Source organism: Micropterus dolomieu, linkage group LG09 (genome assembly GCF_021292245.1).
Source record: "Micropterus dolomieu isolate WLL.071019.BEF.003 ecotype Adirondacks linkage group LG09, ASM2129224v1, whole genome shotgun sequence".
In the NCBI taxonomy this organism is placed as follows: domain Eukaryota; kingdom Metazoa; phylum Chordata; class Actinopteri; order Centrarchiformes; family Centrarchidae; genus Micropterus; species Micropterus dolomieu.
This window is the reverse complement of record NC_060158.1, coordinates 17,018,900-17,032,486: the sequence shown is the minus strand read 5'-3', so window position 1 is coordinate 17,032,486 and position 13,587 is coordinate 17,018,900. Positions and strand designations below refer to the sequence as shown.

General features: G+C 40.7%; 1 protein-coding gene across 4 annotated transcripts in view; it reads right to left on the bottom strand.

Moving 5' to 3' along the window:
* The window catches only part of LOC123976471 (programmed cell death 6 interacting protein), an 18,300-nt gene extending 4,720 nt beyond the window's left edge, over positions 1 to 13,580 (bottom strand). For 2 of the 4 annotated variants that reach the window (XM_046058679.1, XM_046058680.1), the window contains exons 1-11: positions 13,243 to 13,579; positions 10,392 to 10,446; positions 9,946 to 10,015; positions 8,818 to 8,945; positions 6,939 to 7,092; positions 5,701 to 5,801; positions 4,017 to 4,133; positions 3,557 to 3,779; positions 2,170 to 2,293; positions 1,544 to 1,721; positions 414 to 525 (exon numbers count right to left, since the gene is read on the bottom strand). In XM_046058679.1, the coding sequence (XP_045914635.1) occupies positions 414 to 525; positions 1,544 to 1,721; positions 2,170 to 2,293; positions 3,557 to 3,779; positions 4,017 to 4,133; positions 5,701 to 5,801; positions 6,939 to 7,092; positions 8,818 to 8,945; positions 9,946 to 10,015; positions 10,392 to 10,446; positions 13,243 to 13,448 (1,468 nt within the window). In that variant the 5' untranslated portion in view covers positions 13,449 to 13,579. Of the gene's footprint in view, positions 1 to 413; positions 526 to 1,543; positions 1,722 to 2,169; positions 2,294 to 3,556; positions 3,780 to 4,016; positions 4,149 to 5,700; positions 5,802 to 6,938; positions 7,093 to 8,817; positions 8,946 to 9,945; positions 10,016 to 10,391; positions 10,447 to 13,242 lie in introns of all 4 variants that reach the window. The other 2 variants (XM_046058678.1, XM_046058677.1) reach the window with 2 other exon arrangements.
* Positions 13,581 to 13,587: the final 7 nt, after the last annotated feature.

The following is a 13,587-nucleotide window of genomic DNA, read 5'->3' as shown; positions in this document are numbered from 1 at the left end:
AGAGAGAGAGAGAGAGAGAGAGAAAGAGAGAGAGAGAGAGAGAGAGAAAGAGAGAGAGAGAGAAAGAGAGAGAGAGAGAGAGAAAGAGAGAGAGAGAGAGAGAGAGAGAGAAAGAGAGAGAGAGAGAGAGAGAAAGAGAGAGAGAGAGAGTGTGAGTGAGTGAAAGAGAGAGAAAGAGAGAGAGAGTGAGTGAGAGAGTGAGTGAGTGAGAGAAAGAGAGAGAGAAAGAGAGAGTGAGTGAGTGAGTGAAAGAGAGAGAGAAAGAGAGAGAGAAAGAGAGAGTGAGTGAGTGAGTGAGTGAGTGAGTGAGTGAGTGAAAGAGAGAGAGAAAGAGAGAGTGAGTGAGTGAGTGAGTGAGTGAAAGAGTGAAAGAGAGAAAGAGAGAAAGAGAGAGTGAGTGAGTGAGTGAGTACCTGCACGAAGGGGCTTGTAAAGGTCTCCAGAAGGAGTTCTGTTCCAACGCTGGTTGAACTTGGTTCTCAGCTCGTTGTCTGTCGTCTCTTCATCATCCAGCATCTTCAGAGACTAAATACAATACGATACACACACACACAAGATCAGAGGATTACACCTTTATTATTAATTAGTCATTTGGGCTGTAAGTATTATCTGACTTCTGCAAATAATTACGCAGACATCTCATGGAAACTATACAGAACACACTGTCATGTAGGGCCACAACTACCAATTAGTTCATTACATTGATTTATCAATAAATTATATTGTCTATAAAATGGCAAAAAACACACATAACAAGTTCAGAGACCCACAGTCCAAAATATTAAATTTACTGTGACAACATTTACTGCTCTTCTTTCTTCTATTTGAGAGTCCAGAAAAATTAAAACCATTATTCAATTATCAAAATTGTTGATGATTTTCAGCACTACTTTCATGTGTTTAAATAAAAGTAAAAAGTCTAAAGTTTTGATTTCAAGTAAATAATATTAAATCTGATTTTTGGCTTTTTTGTTTTTTAATTTTCAGTAATGGCTCTTTGTCTTTATACAACCCAACAGACTCCATTTTGGGGGAAATTAGGACATTTTGGTGTGGACTTTTCAACTCTGCCAACAAACTTGGAAGCATTTTGTGTTTTATGTTTTTACTCCCGTCTGTTTATTTGTTAGTCAGCAAGATGTCTAAAAAAAACGTGCTGGCTGAAGCTGGTGGAGAGACAGTCCTTGGCCCAAAGATCAGTGGATTAGATTTCAGTGATGTTCCTGATCTGGGATTTCCGCCATTAGGGGAGATTATGAGTTTTTAGTATTCATTAGTTCTTCTGGAAGCAGTGGTAGAAAAGTCCAAGTCAGCTGCTAAACAGCATTTCATTCATATGCTATTTTGTCAAGAAAGCAAAGCCATATGACAAATAAGCTGTTAGAATGTCTGAACTTCTAAAAGTGCCTTCTTTACTTTTTCCCCCCTTTACTTTTTTAATTAATCTATGGTTATGGTTAGTAGTAAGATGAGAGGGTAAATCACTGGGATCTACACAGCGCAGTTAAACATGCATAATTCAGTGTGTTTCTCTGCGTCTGACCTCGTCCAGGATCTCTCTGTTGCGGGTCAGAAGCTCAGGCAGGTCTTTGATTAGCTGTTCGATGCTCTGCAGGCCTCCCTGTTGCACGATGGATCGCGCCTTCTCAGCAATGGATTGTGGAATAGAGTCTCCTGACAGATCCTCCAGAGCAGCTGGCAGGTTTAGGGACGCCAACACCCTGATGGACAGTTACACATCATCACATGTCAGTTATTAGGGTCTCTAAATGTCAACCTGTGTCCTCCCATCACCATTAAAATCTTACTGAGCATTTTAGTATTTAAATAAAGTTATATAACTATAATTCAAAAGAAAAAGAAAACAAATGAAAGTGCATTGCACCTTCTCTTTGGACAAAATACTCTAATTGTCAAGCATTAGCATCATCAAATTGAGTGGTACAAATACATTAGTGTTATTTAGGGCACTACACTAAAAACAAAAGTACACTCATTGACATATTAATGGACCTACACCATTATGTTATTCATTTTTAATAAATCCATCTATTTCATGGAGACACAAGCACTCAGACATGTTTCATGGGAAAACAATTTAACATGCATGGCCAGTGCAATGTGCACAAGCAGAGCAACGTATGGTCATATAAACACAGGACAGTGTACCCGTTGCAGAGATTGGTGGCCTCCCTCATTGTTCCCACCAGTCTGTTAACGGTCTCAGCCTTCCTCTGGTTGTAAATGCTCATGGAGTGCTGCACCGCCATGGGGACCATTTTCTCAAACAAGTCTGAAGAGAAAGGAACAACATACACAACTAATTAAAAAAAATGCCAGACAGTGTGTGTTGTAGCCTATTTTAAAGATCCCATCTTCCACTCTCTACACAGTGAGTTTAAAGTCGTGTTTTTAAGCAGTGAGTTTGGATGGAATCATGCAAAATATCTGCGGCTGGTGCTGAAATAGATCTCGGTCATGACAGCAACAGTTACTCACATAATCACTTCCTCAAGTGATTGTGCCTACAAAATAAAAGCATGATAACTCTTTTGGCAGCAATAATTCATGTTGAGTTTATTGAGCTTTTACTTTGAAAGGTTCTGAAGGACATTCAAAAGATACTGGCTTGCTTGACACATCTCTGAAAAAGCCGTCCGTAAACATGTGATTGGATTCCCCTGAATTTACTCAGGGAAATGAAAATAAGCGTCCATAGGTTTATGAATGATGATCAAACGCTGGGACTCGCGGCCCACACACACACACACACACACACACACACACGCGCGCGCAAGAGAGGAAAAAAAAAAAAAAAAGCAGGATGTTGGGATCGATCATACAACTCTCCTAACGAAAGTCCCGCACTCTACCGACTGAGCTAAACGTACGCATGAGTATCAAAGGTTTTGAAGTAATTTGGCTATGTTCTGGCCCGCCATGTAACAGCTTGACAAAAATTTGGCCCGATGCCACACTTATTTGCTGACCCCGTTGTATCCGTTAATGTAAAAGGTCTGAAAATCTTGCTCAAATGACAAGCATTAGAAGCTGTGTTACAACAAATAATCATAGATGAGTAGTAGTTTGATATCTTGGGATTTACAATTATTTAGAGTTATATGAAAATAACAATTATTATTGTTATTTAATTATAATTATACTTTCATATCTCTCACAGATATATACAACTACAGCTAGCAGTCTCTTAGCTTAGCGCAAAGACAGAAAGGTCACACAATCTGCCTACCAGCACCGCTAAAGCTCACTAATACAATTATTATCTTGTTTTGTTAAATCCGTACAAAAAGTGGCAGTAACTTCCTAAATTCTTGCCATGAGGTTAGCAGGCAACAAGCGGAGACATCTAACTCTTAACTGAATAAGCCTATTTCACAGAAAGTCAAACTATATGTTTAAAGTTTCTGATGTTAATTGGATCAAACTGACAAGGACTTTGACACAGCACTTTCTCTGGCAAAACACTTTCCTTTGTCTCTACTACTCAGATGTATATACTTAAGTTTTATGTCACTGTTGAGTTTGTGAATCTCACCTGTGAATTTCTGGCTGAGTGGAGGAGTGATGGAGGTGGCTTTGACCAGCGCTGCCTTGCCAATGTGCTCCAGATCCTTGACCTCAGGCACACGGTCGTGGTAGATAAAGTCATTGTCTTTTTTGGCTGCGGTGAGGGCTCGGTTGATCTTCTCGGTCAGGTCCTTAACGCTCACATATTCGTCGTAGCGAGACGCCACCGTCTTCACCAGCTCTGCTGCATGCTGGATGGATACACAGACCAAAGGAGAGAAGATGGAAATGTTCTTCTTAAATATGTTTATTGGTTTTGATGTGGAACTTCAAGGCATGTATGTCAATGTTTAATATCTGTCCATCTTTTAAAGATTACATGAGACATTAGAAATAATGTATGAGTAGCCACACTATTTGACAGCTGAATTACTGAGAGTACCAGACACTGTGGGAAATAACCTTAAAGTCATGTGAAAGCTGTGTACCTGCAGGCGAGCGATCTCCTCTCCAAAGCGTTTCTTCTGCTTGGCCAGGATGCTCTGGTGCAGCTCAGCGTTGGCTTGCAAGATGCAGTGCTTGGCCGCCAGCACAGGCAGCACTTCCTGAAAATAAAAATACTGACCAGGGAGAGGCAACCACAGAGCAACACGCAGGCACGCAAACAGATAAATGAACACGCACGCACGATGGCAAGGCAAACCACAAAATGGCAGACGCACACCAGCGAGGTCAAATCACAAATGACATCACAGAAGCCAATCACAAACAGGCATAAGCAGTCAGAGGTGTGCAAACACAACACAAGCGCGCGCGCACGCACACACACACACACACACACACACACACACACACATCCAATGCCAACGCCGCGGCCACGACCACGGGGGATGCAGAAAGAAAGGAAGACAACGAGAGAGAAAACAGAACAGGCCATGAGTGTTTAACCTTTCAGCAAAAGCTGCTACACCTTTATCAAGCATCCCACAGCCATATCTGTGTGTGCATGTAACTGACAGTGCATGTGTAGGTTTGTTTTCACGCATTCAGGGAGAACACAGAGGCTGCTTAACAGCTTTATTAACTTTAGCATCACAAGAAAAGTTTTATGGATCAATCAATATACTAAACTTCAACTTGGTATGACTTTGATCGTTTTATATGGATTAGGATTATAATAAGGATCATTTTTATTATCAATTAATCTGTTAATTACTCAAAGTGATTCAAATCACAACGATTAAAAAAAAAGCGTCAAATCCTCACGTCAGAAGCTGGAACCAGGAAATATAAAGCAAAAAATGCTAAATAATAATAAAATAACTAATTATTAACAATAATTAATTAGTTGTCAATTAATTTTCTGTTGACTGACTAATTCACTGATCACAGAAATGTGTATTTTAGCGTAAGTAGTTTGTAGTTTACAGTGAGAATGTTATTTTGTCATCTAGGTAGTTACTGGCACAGCGTTTGTAATTCAAAATCTCAGTTTAAATCATTATTAAACAGCATTTTGTCAGGTCAGATGTATTGACCATATTCTACATCACCTCCAACACTTCACCTGGGCATTGATAGGTAGCCTACAAATATTTATTAACATCTCAACTAACAAGTAAGAAATGTTTGTGTTGTGCAACCCGTGTTAATTTTAATTAAATGCAAACATCTCCATTTAGTAAACACTTATAACTAGGCTCATTTTGAATAGCTGGTGTAAGTACTTTTATGTAATTAACCTCAAAATATAAAATCTGAGGTGTGAAGTAGTGCGTGTGTGTGTTTCAGTGTTCGACAGGCAGTAAGTACTTCAGATGCCCATGATTAGATGGTGAGAAACGAATCAGGATGAAAACAAGTCAAACTGCAGCTTAGTAGTAACCAACCAAATCAGAGTGAAAACAGGATGGAAACGGACCAATGAGAACAGAGAGAGGTTGCATGTGGACAGTCCCCCGACATGAGTACAACTCTGCAAGTCTTATATTCCAGAAATACACACATACAAAACAATATGCACAATCAGACAGACAAAACACACTCCAAAGCATACAAAATCCAAACTCTGTATGCATCTCACCACACTGAACACATGGCTGACTGTGAATGCATTTGTTACTGCCTTTTTGGGGGTTTGTGTGTAGCTCCGTGTGTGTTTCCTTCACATACCTTGGGAAGGTTGTCTTTGTACTGGCACTGCTTGAAGGCATCGCCGTAGAAATCTGCTGCCTGATTGGCCAGCTTTGCAATGACAGCATCTTTCATCTTATCTAATGGGTGAAAAAGCCGCATTTAAGAGTACAAATTATACACAAATGTGTGCTCCGCTCAGACCTATCTGTGGTTTGCTGTTTCTTGTTAACACTCATTTCACACAGTTTTTCTACATGATGAAACTGCCCTCACATTGAAAAAGTACAAAAACTTATTTACGAAAACTCACCGTCTCAGCAAAAAATATAGTTCAAATTTTTTAAATGGGTGCTTATTTTATGACCTTTAAAACTGTTAAACTTAAAAACTTTAATAAGCAACTCTGTAGACAGAACTGGGACAGAGGCTCTGTGCACAATTAAATATCCTCTTTATTAAGTGCAACTGCTCTGCTGGCTTTATATCTGCGTGAGTGGCAGATTTGTGATACCAGTGTCCATACATCTGTTAGACACATAAGTGAGCAAAAAGGGCTAAAGGCCCATTTATACTCCTGTGTAGGGTTTACGTCCGTACCTACGCCATAGGCTATGCACGTAGCCATGCATTTATACTTGTGTGTAGGTGTGTCCGTCATTCTGCAAAACGCTAGTCGGCAGTAGCGCTACAGCCTCCACTGTGTTGAATTAGGCTCCGCTAACGTAAACGGGGGTAAAATTGTATACGTGCTGGTGTAGCCTTTTCACATGTTACCGACCGAATGGATCACATTCTGATAGCGAAATGAGTCATTTCGCTCGGGTTGAGACGGTCAAATATATTGATTCACTGTGTTACAGCCGCCGTTTTGGCCGCTAGTAAATGTTACCTCAAAGCGTGGGGTACTTCCGGTCGGCTCGGAGGCATTGCAAGGCTACCCAGCCGACAAATCACAGAGCTTACGGTCTGCGTCGACTCGACGTGTAATACATTTTTTGAGGTGGTGCACGTCAAGCGACGGCGTAGCCTCTGCATAGCCCCGTAGCCTACGCCGTCAATTTGAAGTATAAATTGCACTTAAGGCGTAGTGGTCCATGTCTATAACGCACTTTTAAAACTAGGGACTGGGACATTCTTCTTCTGATCCTCGACATGACAGAAGCAGAGATAAATCATAATGATAGTGCTCTCAAAAGTCTCTCCATCAGTTTATGATGTAACCGTCTCAAAGTGAAGACGACGAATGTGTTTGGACGACTGAGGTGACTCTGTACCTGAGGTGGCTTTAAGGAAGAAGACCTCCTGGGCCTGGGCCAGCATGATAATGCTCAGGGTACCCACAGTCTCGGGGGAGATGTCCATGGTGGGCTCCCTGTTTAGCGCTGACAGCACTGTGTCCTTGATGTGGCCAAACGCTCCGCTGGCCAGCTGGATAGAGAGTCAGATAAAGAAAGAAACTGATGAGAAACTCCTGCCAAGACTGGAATTCACGTAAACCTCACTCCTAAACAGTCCTAGCTGCACATCTCTAACCCCAAACCTGCAGGTCACAAGTATGGAGTTTATTTTGATTAGTGAAACAATTAGTCAACTAATCGATAAGTATTCAACTATGAAATTAATCTCCAACTATTTTGCTAATTAATTCGTCATTTACAGACAGATTTCCAGCCTCTTAAATTTGAACATTTCTGGTTTCTTTACTCCTCTATGACAGAAAACTCAATTTCTTTGGGTAGTGGACAAAATAAGATGTTTGAGGATTTCATCTTAGGAAACACTTAGGGCTGGGCAGTATATCGGTATACCGATATAATTTCAAAAGAGATAGGAATTTAGACAATATCGTTTATACCGATATAGTTTGATGTTGAGTTAATTTATGTTTCGTAAAGTCCTACCAGTGTTTGCTCCTCTCTCTCCCTCACCGTGCAGCCCCGCCCCTCCCTGTGCATCTGCACGCAGCAGTCTACTCACAAAGTCTCTAACAAGATGGAGGGAGACAGAGAGCTGGCCAACACTGTTAAAGACCTGGCTTGTAAAAAGAAAAGCACGGTTCATTCAGTATTTCCCACACATACACTTCACTTCGGCGAGCCGCTCAGGTTAGGCGACACATTGTACCATTTATCAGAGAAACACATTGATTACGCTACAAGTCGTATTTGTACCTGCTACCAGGTAATTTTTTCGTAGTCGAGGTGAGTTGAGCTGGTATTGGTAATGGAAAAACGGCCAAAAAAAGCAGGGAACGCTGATGTGTTTGCAGCGGAGACATTAGGTCTGTGAGTAGGAAGAGAACTGAAGGAGGCGAATTCAATAAGTGAGTGATACTTAAGATGGAGAATGAAGTATAATTAAAATGGTGAATAAGAAATAAGAAACAAGCTAAGTTACAAAAAAGTAGTAATATGCCCGCTAACCTACGCCCCCCCCCGCCCCGCTTAGAAGAAAATACCGATATATATTTTATACCCAACAATACCGGGATATGACTTTTTGCCCACATCGCCCAGCCCTAGAAACACCTGATGACATTTTTCTGTGAGGACATTTTATAGACCAAACAACTAATCTATTAATCGAGAAAATGATCCACAAATTAATTGATAATGAAAATAACTGTTAGTTGAAGCCCTAGTGAAACAGGCCCCAGATCTACTTTTGCTTTGAGACATGAACTTCACTTATATATTTACTGCTAATTGACATAAAATTAATGCTGATGCATTTGACTCGTCTTCACATGTAAAAACAATTTTTTCTTGGTTATGTCATGTCCCCGTCCTCAGTCTGAGAAGCGGGGAATGAATGGTATGTTTTTTCTTTTGATAAATATTCAGGAAATACAGATACAAAATAAAGATTAGATATTGTGGCCAGCCTAAGACACACCTGTGCAATACCCATGCTGTCTGACCAGCATCTTGATATGCCACACCTGTGAGGTGGATGGATTATCTCGGCAAAGGAGAGGTGCTCACTGACCCAGATTTTGACAGATTTGTGAACAATATTTGAGAGAAATAGGCCTTCTGTGTACATAGAGAAAGTCTTAGATCTTTGAGTTCAGCTCATGATGAATGGGGGCAAAAACAAAAGTGTTGCGTTTATAATTTTGTTCATTGTACATAATTGTGTGGTCGTACGCACCTGGTAGTATTTGGCTGCAGCCTTCAGCCCCTCATCGTTGTCCAGGTTTTGCTCTGTGGCGATCTGACTGGCCAGCGCTGCTGCGTTGAACAACACACATGTCTTCTCATAGCCCAAACTGGCCAATGCTGCAATACACAAAAACAAAACACATCAGATAAAGAAATAATTTGCCTTGAGGGCCTTTTTGTTGTCGACTTGATCAGAATCTTAAAGCCATTCTGTTTCTTTTCAGGGACAACTTGACGTATAGAATAACAAATTTTCATATCACACTGGCACATTTCCACTGAATCTGTGACATTAAGACTGCTAAAAAGTGATGACCGATGACAAGACGGAAAGACTGACACACAACTGTATCGGATATTAACTGCTTTCTGGTTTGTTGAAGCCGTTTTCTTTTGTGGAGTTGGCATTTTCTCCAACCAACACTTTCTTCTGCTTCACTCTACATTTTTCTCGCCCATAGTAAACTGGAAAGAATCCCACGGCCCTGAGCTCCCACAATTCACCACAGAGAACAAAAGATCCAAGCGTGAAGAGAATAAATGTGAAGACTGAACTCAACAAAGAGCAGTCTAAAGAATCAGGGGATTATTTGCTCTCATTATTTTTTCCATTTCACATGGACTTGATTTTTAAAAGTTTTTTTTTGTTTGTTGCTGTTAGGACCTGTCAGCCTCTGACCCTGACATACATTTATATTACGAACGAACATACCGGTGTCATGTCTTTATCTTACATATGTCAAAGGTTTATTTTATCTTCAAACCCTACAAGACACCTTGTCAGGCCTGTTTCTGGATGCAAAATACAACAGGGACCTATTTAGTAGTAGAAAGCTTTGTTGTGTGTGTGTGTTTGTTTGTGTGTTTGTGTGTTTGTGTGTGTGAGAGTGAGTGAGTGAGTGAGTGAGTGAGTGAGTGAGAGAGACAAAGTCAGATAGACACATAAAGGAACAGATGAATTAAGACATAGTGTGACAGATATGTACCCCATGGGCTAAGCCTTATATCGTCTTTAACTGTTCTTAATATAATTTCCTTCTGCAGCCAACTGTACCTGTACACCCACACAGACAGATGTTCCACCGACAGAAATGCACTTGTTAGGGGTTGCACTTACCGAGCTTCACTGAGCCACCGAACAGCGACCCTTTATCAAAGGCATCCTTCCATGTGAAGGTTAAGCAGAGCTGTGGAAACAGAGAGAGGCTTTGTGTTCAAGTTCTTCTGTTTGGGAACTCAAATCAAAATGGCATAATAGCTAAGTGCAGTACCCAAACCTCAGTAGCTGTAATTTTTTGATTAAGGGCCAAATGTGTCACCACATATCACTATAAGTGAAGCATTGTAGTGACACACTACACATCATATTTTCCAGACGTAAGGGAACACGCTTGTTTGGTACAGACACCAGCAAAAAATAACATCACCATCATTTTTACATTTTTTACAGTGTAAACAAAATGCAACAATTAACATTCCCACTAAAATCTTAAATGTGTTAAAATAATCACAATATGATTTTCTTTGCTTATTGTTCAGCCCTAGTGCTGTCTAATTAGGTACCTGGTTTTCAGAGAAGGGAAACTTAGCCTCGACAGCACACAGCTGATCATAGTATCTGGAGAAAGAAAGATATGGCAGGATTAAAACCAGTTTTCTTGTATGTCCAAACCCCAAAAATACCTGCTATAATTGTTTTCTACAGATTGTGTTCATAGTAAAGACAGGGACATCTTTATTTAGATTATTTTTAAACTTAAGTTTAGTTAAAAATACTTAAAGGAGAAAAAAAGATAAATCCATACAGTAAATCAAACTTGAGAAACTTAAGGGGTAGTGATTATAATATGACATAACCGCAAATCTGTGGTCTGAGGAAGCTCTGCCATTTCAGAGACACTTGACAATGACTCAGGAAAAAAAAATGTCCACATACGCACACACGGCTCCTCAGCTCTTCGCCTTAATATTCTATTATTAGGAATGACAACATGCAGAGAGGCCGGTTGGGGAATCCCCTATTACTAGTTAATCCATCCAGCTTTTGCAGGGCCACAAAAGACTGGAGCACAAATGTAATCATAAACAAGACTGGCTTTATTGATTTGTTATCCTTGTGTTTCCTATTCAGACACACAAGGACACACACATGCACGGAGGAAAGCTGAGATGAGGTGTGCCTCCTGGTTGGCCAAGAAAAAGAAAACATCCTAGACAAAACAATGATTATCATGGTGACTCAATAGCGGTGTCTGCGCCACTTTGAAAAGGACACGGCCCGTCACCCTGGATACCCGGCATATGGCTAACAGACGGCACACGCAGAAAGCCAACAGTGCTAGCAGTGAGCAATGGCGGGCCCATTTTGCAAAGACATGCTAGTTTTCACCATGTTGCTAACTGGCCAAGACCAAGTATCTACTAACCCATCCTAAATCTGCTACACAAAGAATTTCAAATGCTCTATACAGTTGTAAGCCAATGACACTTAAACTTAAAAGTTAGTTAATTATATCCCCAGATTAAAACAGTCTAGTTGAGAAATACTTACTTTTCAGGCAGTACAGGTCATTTTCTTTAGATGTTCTCTCAAATACTTAATAAACTATGGACATAAACCAGGGATGCACTGATCCAACCATTTGTCTCCCAGGTCTCAGGTTATATGTCAAAAGACATTGGACATCAGTTCTCTCTTTTCCCCAAATTTAGAATTGGGATGATTTTTAAGTAAAGTAACATAAGTTCAGAGACTGCAATGATGACACTTCAAACTGAGGCTAATACAGATCCATTGTTGAGCCATGATCATCAACCAAGTACTGCGTTTCAGAAAAGCATTATAAAGTCACATGAGTGAAGACAACCTATTGTGTTAAAAGGTAAATAAATGTTTTGCATTACTCCAGTTCAGGTGCGCTCAACTTGTCGGCTATTAACACTCAGCACCATGAGCTGGTACAGTCTTTAATATTCAAAGTGCCTAATCTTGGCACTCACAAGACAAATCCACTTTGCACTGCGGCTAGAAAGTAGCTCAAAGTGGGGGGAAAAATGTAACCCTGCATGTGCATACCTGGCTACTCATGTAATCTGGACAAACCCTGTGCAGTGAACAGCTCATGTGTCATAGACAAGAAAGATTGAAATGTGAGAGAGCAAAGTTTGCCTAGTATGTCACCTAGACCATGTTGCTTTTCATACATAATATTAAGGTTAAGGAGCAGGCAAACTCAGGCAAGATATCTGTGGCTTTCTTCATTAGGGCTCAGTCATTACACTGTCTGTATAATTACATAAGAGCAACACAGCAGTCAACAACACCTAGGCAGGGAAATAGAGCATTGCACACAGAGGAACTTTGATTAACAAACCTTCTGTCACAGTTCCTCTATGCAAACATGCGTAACACTCTAATCACGTGTATGTTTTATACAGCCAGAGCAAAACCTCAAATCCCTTGGCAGACTATATAAAAGCCTTCTCTGTAGCTCATGTCTCTTCATGCTTCTGATTCTCATTCACTCACAGCTGTTGTCCTTTAAAATCTGCGGCTCTATTTCCAGGCCACTAAGGTGTATGTGGGTCTGAATGTGAAGGACATCTGACAGTGTGCTGGCTGCGCATGGGCTTTCTCACTGGTGCTGTGTAGCTACACAGGTAATGTAACCATATCAAAAAGGTGCTCATGAGGTTGAATGCGTGTGAATGGATTTGTAGGCTGCCGATTTTCTGGGTATATTCACAAGTCATAGTTAGTAGCTGGGACCTCTGTTAATGTCATTACACCAAACTCAGGAATAATATGAATCAGCTGATGATCAGTCTAAAGTGGCATGTGATTGATTGATGATGGCTGGATATACACCAATTATTGTCATACTGTCACTGTAAAGTTTTATTTGAGCTTGGGTGGTGGGGTTTTAGCTTACGTTTTAAATATTATTTTAAACATTTTATCATGTTCAAGTCTGTGTGTGTTCTGTGTTTCACCTTGGGGACAATAAAGGTTAAGCTGAACGTTGAAGCTAACTCTAATGCTAAAGTAAATTATGTAGAGTTTTGTTAGAGTCATTTCGATGAATAAGCCACAGCTAAAGATCAAAACTAACTCGGCTTACAAGTTTAATTTAATCTTAAAGTAACTGACAGTTAAGTTACATAAGTTAACGAGTCAATTCTGTGTTAGCCTCTCAAGCAAACAAGGCATGAATAACATATGAGTCAGTTATTATGGGGCGAAACACCTCCTAGCATATTAGCTTGACTAACATTAGCTCCCAGGTTAGCTACTAAAAGCTAACACATCTGGGTGCGGCAACGAGCTAACTCGCTGCCACTGGTAAAAAGGTTGCTCCGAGTGTTAGTAACGTGGTAGTTAGTTTAGGTGTGTTATAAAAGGAGGGCTGTGTACCTGAGCAGGATCTCCAGGGAGCTCTCGTGTTTGTCCAGCGGCCTTCCCAGCGCGTTCTTACGGAGCTTGTTCAACTCCTCCACCGCGCGGATATACTCTCCCTGCTCCTCGCCCGCTGGGTACGTGGTGGTTACAAACTTAGACAGCGGTTTCACCAGATCCACTTCTGATGCCTTTTTTAACGGGACTGAAATAAACGTCGCCATTTCGGCCCGTGAAAGCGATATATTGAATCAGAAAAACAGACGTTTAGCGACCAACGAACACAAACAACAGCGACAGGTCCACTTCCTGGATTCTGACAGGGAACGTCACATTACGTCATGGGACACCGAGAAGCGCACT